The sequence below is a fragment of the Agelaius tricolor genome, unplaced genomic scaffold (genome assembly GCF_023055355.1).
Source record: "Agelaius tricolor isolate 1412-34295 unplaced genomic scaffold, bAgeTri1.0.p SCAF_1, whole genome shotgun sequence".
In the NCBI taxonomy this organism is placed as follows: domain Eukaryota; kingdom Metazoa; phylum Chordata; class Aves; order Passeriformes; family Icteridae; genus Agelaius; species Agelaius tricolor.
In genome coordinates, this window is record NW_027269261.1 from 59,326,686 (window position 1) to 59,333,634 (window position 6,949).

At 37.7% G+C, this 6,949-nt stretch overlaps 1 protein-coding gene across 1 annotated transcript; it reads left to right on the forward strand.

The window, feature by feature from the left end:
* Positions 1 to 2,998: 2,998 nt before the first annotated feature.
* TAAR1 (trace amine associated receptor 1) lies at positions 2,999 to 4,094 on the forward strand. Its single transcript, XM_071428642.1, has one exon. It carries the CDS (start codon positions 3,093 to 3,095, stop codon positions 4,092 to 4,094), a length of 1,002 nt encoding a protein of 333 aa, XP_071284743.1. The 5' UTR covers positions 2,999 to 3,092.
* Positions 4,095 to 6,949: the final 2,855 nt, after the last annotated feature.

Sequence of the window (6,949 nt, forward strand, 5' to 3'; positions counted from 1 at the left end):
GCATTAGCAGATGGTCATCTCAATAACACTTTTTTACATTCAGCAGTATCACTGTTTTAAAAGGCTGCATGATCCTTTGTGGAGCAAACAATTGATGCTTCTCATCCGTGACTCTGGTACAGCCAATAGAAGGTGTTTACTTAAAACACTTTTTCAATAGCCGTATCTTGCAAATAGCTGTTAGCTGGTGATCTGATAGATGAAACCTGTTTGTTCAGTAATCATAGCTAGGCTGGTAGATACACAATGTGTCACTCTGTCTACATTATACCTTTTCAAGGAAATCTTACATACTTATGTAACCAACCTGTACTTATGTATTTTGCTATATTTTAAAAGCTTACAGGAGGTAGACTACATAGTGTCTTTTGTTCTTTGCTTAGATAATTCTGGGCCGCTCACAATATGACTGTAACATTTAATCAAACATGTAAACATACTTCAAATAAATTCAATTTACCCATAAATAAGGCCCATTAAACCAGTATGAGAGCTACAGCCACAATTTTGTTCTCTATGTGGGTGACAAAATAAACAGTTTGAGCTACTGTTCACATCAACAGCTGCTACTGAGTCAAATGGCTCAGAATGCTGCTCATCACACCAGCATGCCCCAGTAACACACGGGGGTTTCTGGAGGCTCCTCCAGCTGTGGATTAAAAGCCTGTTCTCTCAAAATTTGTGTTACCCAGAACTGTAATGGTGGTGAAGAGGATCAGCTGCCTTCTGAGACGGTCTTTAAAAGGAAGAAGTGCCACTCAACCAGCAGAAAACAAATGAGTGTCAAGAGCAGACTTCTACCCAGCATGAAGTGACAAAGGTAAGAGAAGAGGTTTTTAAGAGCATGTTTCTTTGTATTTCCATTTTATTGCATTTTAACCTTTGTGACTATAGATGGAAGGAAAGCATTCTGCTTTCTTCTTGAAAACTTCTTCAGAGTTCAACTCACTTGAACAGTTTGCGACACATTTAGATTTAATTAGTTTCTGTGTAATGCAAAGCCACACACTTGATCTCAGTTTTCTCCATCCTTTGGCTGGAATTTCTACTTTCATTTATTAAAAAAAGAAATTTAAAAAAATCCCTCTTTTGTTTTTTTTTGGTTTAAGAAAACCTGTTTTCAGGGCAGATAATATTTCTTTAGGCTAAAAAGTTTATCTATCAGAGAACACGGAGAAATTACCAATCTTGTAAATCTTAAAGGAAAACTAGAGAAAATATGTTAATTATTTTTGATTGGGTTCATAGAGTGTTTTACTGCAATCATTTAATTTAATTTATTTATATTTTTATACAGAACAAACGAAGTTCAAAATCTGTGTGACATATTTACAATCTTATTGGGCTTAAAGCCTTTATAATGATGCCCAGTAGATACAGTTAAATTGGTATTTAATTCTTTCTACTGTGAAAATTGAAAATTTGAGTTAATGAATATTCATCTGGCCTTGGGTGTAAACATGCTGAAAAAAGGAATGACAGGCAGGAAAAGAAACATGAAGAGACTGACAAAAATGGAAGGAAAAGGTATATGAAGTGATAATTAAATTGAGGTGAAAAAGAACAGAGATGGTGTTAAATATTAGTGGGCAGAATAAAGGGGAAATGAAAAGCACCCCAAACAGTACATAAATATACTTGCATTCCATATGTTCCCCATTCCTGAGAGTGACTTTGGGTGAACCTTATCCCTGGCACTTGAGTGCCACTGCCTGGCCCTACTTGCAAAATCCCTCTGTATAACACAGGCTGTTTAGCTGTAGCTGTCAAGTTCTTGCTAGCTATATTTTTTTGCCTATGTTAATTCACTTTCCAGTGCCATGGTGTGCTTGTAATAACATTTGGTTTAATATGGGAAAGAATTTTTTTTTTAATATTCTATCCAGAATAACTGGGGGCAACTAAATCCCAAAGCAAGTGGGTTAAATCAGTACTGGCTGAATTGCCATGCAGTATTTTTCTGACAACGATTTTTTACCGTAATGATAGTGCTACTGAACAACATATGCTAATGATCTCTGTTTTTCACAATAGCACTAGCTTTCTATTATTTAAAAGAAAACCAGATTTTTTTCAGACATAAATATTGCTTGCAAAGTGCTTAAGTACTTCCATTAAAAGTTTTTGTACAAGGAGCAACTTTTAATAGGGGCATGCTACTACCTATACAAGAGGACAGTGATATTTGTGTCCTTGGATGCAAACTATACCTATGTTCTAAAAATGCTTCTCTCCATGTTTGTGCCTTAGCTAAAAAATAGATTAATAAAGTCAATACTCATAGTAATGCTAAACTCCTAGCACTGAAAAAAACTAGAGCTCAACAGAAAAAAACCCCATTTGCTTATACAGCAGATAATGTTTTAGATTAGTCAGATTCTTCCGTTTTATTTTGTCAGCAAAAGAGTAGAAAAGTTTTTTCTTCTCTTAGATCTTTTCCTTGCATCTCTATTTACAGCTAGAGCCTGCAAAGATTTTCCAGTAAAACTTGATCTGTTTTCCAGTAAAACTTGATCATCACTATCAGAGCAGGGCTGGAGGAGAGGTCATGCATGGTTTCCTCAGCTTTAGCCTTCTGTTTTAGACCTGTAGGTTTCAGACCTCTGTATCCAAAAAGAAGTTGAGAGAGCTTCAGAATTTAAAATTACTGATTTTCAAGAGCAAAATGGAGATACAGTACTCCAGCTAATATTGATGAAGAAGACTAGGACTGAAAACAGAAACAGGAAATATTGAAAAGGGCTTCTCATCTGCCCACTGGACAAGGCATTGCCCAGTGCAGGCCTCTCAGAGTCACTGCTGTCCTGGTGTGAGGACAAGCCATTATGCAGGAGATTCCCATTTCCAGGAAAGTCAGATGATAAAAGTGTCATTCTGCTAAATGTAATTACAAAATATTTTTATCCTTCATAACTAATGAAATGTGAATCTTCTACACATCCAACCAAATGAAGATGTTTAGAATGCCCTTTTTTTTCCTCTCTGCAGCTCTTCCCATCTAGAAAGTGGAATAACAGTTGTAAAAGTACCTTAGAATTGGGAAAAACAGTACCTGTGCTACATAGCTACATTGATTTGAGACCCCAGTAAGGATGCAATTGTGCTGTGAATCTGTAAATGGCTCTTGCATAAGGAGCAGCTGGTCAAACAGCATCCGTATTTCCATGTACATCTTCATGGTTTGCATTATTCTGGCCACCGTGGTTGGAAATCTGACAGTTATCATCTCAATATCACATTTCAAGCAGCTCCACACGCCTACAAATTTCCTGATACTTTCAATGGCTACGGTGGACTTCCTGCTGGGATTCATCGTCATGCCTTGCAGCATGGTGCGCTCTGTTGAGCACTGCTGGTATTTTGGGGAGTTCTTCTGCAAGATCCACTCCAGCACGGACATTATGCTGAGCACAGCTTCTATCTTCCATCTTTCCTTCATCGCCATCGACCGTTACTATGCTGTGTGTGACCCTTTAAGATACAAATCAAAGATAAATACTTTTGTCATTGTGGTCATGGTGTGTATAAGCTGGATGGTCCCTGCTGCTTTTGCTTTTGGGATGATCTTTCTAGACCTAAACTTGAGAGGGGCAGAAAAGATTCATAATCATGTCCACTGTGCAGGAGGATGCTTTCTCCTTTTTAGTGAAACTTCAGGTATTGTGGCCTCCATAGTGTCTTTTTACATCCCTGGATTTGTTATGCTGTGCATCTATAGGAAAATATACTCTATAGCCAAGAAGCAGGCAAGATCCATCAATGCAATTAGCAGAAAAAAAGTGCAATTTGAAATTAAGCACCACATTTCATTCTGCAGAGAAAGGAAAGCTGCTAAGACTTTAGGCATCATAATGGGAGTGTTTCTCATCTGCTGGACTCCATTCTTCTTCTTTACAGCTACCAATCCATTTATGGATTACATGATTCCTCCTGTTCTCATGGATGCTTTGGTTTGGTTTGGCTATTTAAATTCTACACTTAACCCAGTTGTTTATGCATTTTTTTACTTGTGGTTTCGCAAGGCATTGAAGATTATTCTGTTAGGAAAAGTTTTTCAACAGGACTCTTCCAGGACTCATTTGTTCTCAGACTAACATGTTTTAAATGGTTGGATTCATGGCTTTGAAGTTTTGCCTGGAGGCTGAACTCCTGGATGTAAGAGCTATGAAGGAAGGAAATTCCTTCCAAAATTTGTTTGCCTATTTACCAAATATAGTTCAAGCAGATAAGTAACCATTGTGCTTTACATATTCTTTCATTACAGATTGGGGTTTTTTGTGGTGTTTTGATTATATCTATTTATTTGCAATGCACAGAACAACAGTTCAATTTAAAAAACTTATAGCAGTTTATATCCCTGATCTTCATAATTAAAAAAATTGTCTGACACAACAGATTAATTTCTTGAACAAGGTATGTTTATATTACAATATTTGTGTTCATTTGTGTTCTCCTCTAGAAAGAGCAGAGAAACCTTTTCCTTTGGATTTCTTGGCATCTTTGGCTAATAACCCAAAGCTCGCTAAGTTTTGTCCTTCCCCTTCCATATGTGTGCAGAGCTCAAAACAGGTCAATAACCAGCCATACCCGCACACTCCATGGAGGGAAGGTGAGACAGAGAAAGGTTGTGCTGCTCTTTCTGTTTCCATTTCAACTAGTACTTGTCACTTATGAGTTTGCCACTTAAAGGCTTTGCTGCTTAATGAGATCAAAGCATATTTAACAAGATCAAAGACAAGAAAAAATATGAAGTTTGAAGTGAAAAGCCATTGCAAAAAAGTTGCATTGCACCCAAGAATACCAGAAAATGATGTCTATCTAGTGATTGTTTAGATGTAAAACATTACTTGCTATGTTGCATCTTAGAGAAGTTTTTTTTAGCTTGGTCATGTTATTTTGTCTCATGGCAATGCCGTAAGAGCTTTCGAGGAAAGCATATAGAGAATCGTGAAGATTTCCTGTGGTTGAACTCAGCTGAATCATGAAGAAACAGCACTGGGAGTGGGCAGGAAATTATCAGTATCTGAGAAAAGACCATGGAGAAAAATTGATGACTGTACTAAAGTAAGAGCTATACTCAGCAGTATGTCCTCCATTTGTGTTCCTTGTGAAAGTGCATCATATCTGTATCTTGTCTTTGTTTTGTGTGTTTTATGGAGTACTGAAGCACTCTATGCTGAAAAGATTGAAAGTTGAATGATGATACATTTCAGCAGGGCAAAGTATCAAGATCTGAAATTGTGTATATTACTGTTTCATTGCCATCTTGTAAAGTTTCCCCTCCTAAAAATGACATAAAAAAGAACAATGAAATGTACACCACATCAGCACTTCTACTATGGATCCTTACTGATGATAATAGGACTACTTTAATACCTAATCTCACAAAAATAAAGCAAGATATTTTTTTAAAAAATCTTTTTCTGATAAATAATGGGTAATTATTTTCTTCCTTCATCTCCAATGAGTGGCCCTGCTGTAGTTAACGTTCTCACCCTCACAGTATTACTTTCTGAAATAAAATATGTGATCACTTGGACACTTTGATCTCTCTTGAAGTAACAATTTCAGAAGTGCTGCCAGGTGATACCTCCTTTTGTCTGGTCATAATTTAGATTGAAGGAAAGATAGATCCTCTATGACAAATGCAATCTAAGGAATTTTAAAGTATATTTAGTAAGATCACCACAAGTTAATGCAGTCCCTTCAGGAAGTTAATGAAGCTGTTTCTTTCCCTTTCTTCCTTATAACCCTATCTCCTTGAAAATCTGGAAATATTACTGTGTTTCCAGACAATTCCAGCTGTACCAGAGCTTAGAGTTGGTAATTTTCTTTTCATAACTTGTTGTGGTATCTCTCAGACATTGTTTTCTGGTTGCAGGAGGAGTTTATGAATGAGTAAGATCCCAACTTGCTTGTCGGACAGACTGTGATTCAAATAGAGCATGTGCCTGAAGACAGTGCCTGGACCCTACTGCAAAGCTATTTCTTAATAAACCCACAGAAACCAGAGTCACATTTCTGAAGTGAGAAAAATTGCTGATAAAGACAGTCTAATAGGTAGAGCAAAAGCCATGCATGCAAGTAAAGCAAATTAAGGAATTTATCACTACTTCCCACCCACAAAGCAGATCTTCAGTCATTTCGAGGAAAGCACAGCTCCACCTCGTGTAATGGTTATTTGGGGAGAAAACGCTGTAACTCCCAACACCCCAGTTCCTCCTTCTTCCCCCAAGGTTTTTATTGCTGAGCACATCATATGGTGTGGAGTATCTCTCTGGTCAGCTGGGGTCAGATGTCCCCTCCCAAACTGTTGTGCACCCCCAGGCTACTCTAAGAGAAGGCCTTAATATTGTGTAAGCACTGCTCAGTCTTAGCTCAAATGGGGATTGTTTGTGTGTTATCAACGCTGCTTTCATCACAAATCCAAAACACAACACCACATAAACTACTAAAAAGAAAATTAACCCTTTCTCAGCCAGAACCAGTAGAGAGGGCATCAAAACATTGTGGCTGCATAAGACCACCATAATCTATTTAGTGTAAAGATAAATAGTAAAAGATATTTTCAGTGTACAGATGAAAAACTGTCTGGGCAAGGCAGTCTAGCCAAGGTGTCACCAGTATTTATTCTCTGCAGAAGAAGGTGTTTCCACATACAGATTGCTGGTATGCTTCACCTACCCCTAGAAGGCTGTCTTCTTTGTTCTTAATAAACTAAAATATAAGCCAGCTTTGTGCATGGGCCAACTCAGAAAATTTCAGAAATACCTTTTTCCTCTGGTGTCCTCTTACCTAAAGGTGGCACTTTCCCAAAGAGCCTCCTTGTCTTCTGTTTACAGAGAGCCTTGTCTGGCACAGTGACTGTAATGAAGTCCCAGGTTGCTTTCTCTCATTAGTTCTAATCACAGACTGGGTAAGGCTATTTCCCAGTGGGAGGGTGATGTGC

Bases quoted from the DNA above. Each gene is read 5' to 3' on its own strand.
- TAAR1 (XM_071428642.1), top strand. From the start codon at position 3,093: ATGCAATTGTGCTGTGAATCTGTAAATGGCTCTTGCATAAGGAGCAGC.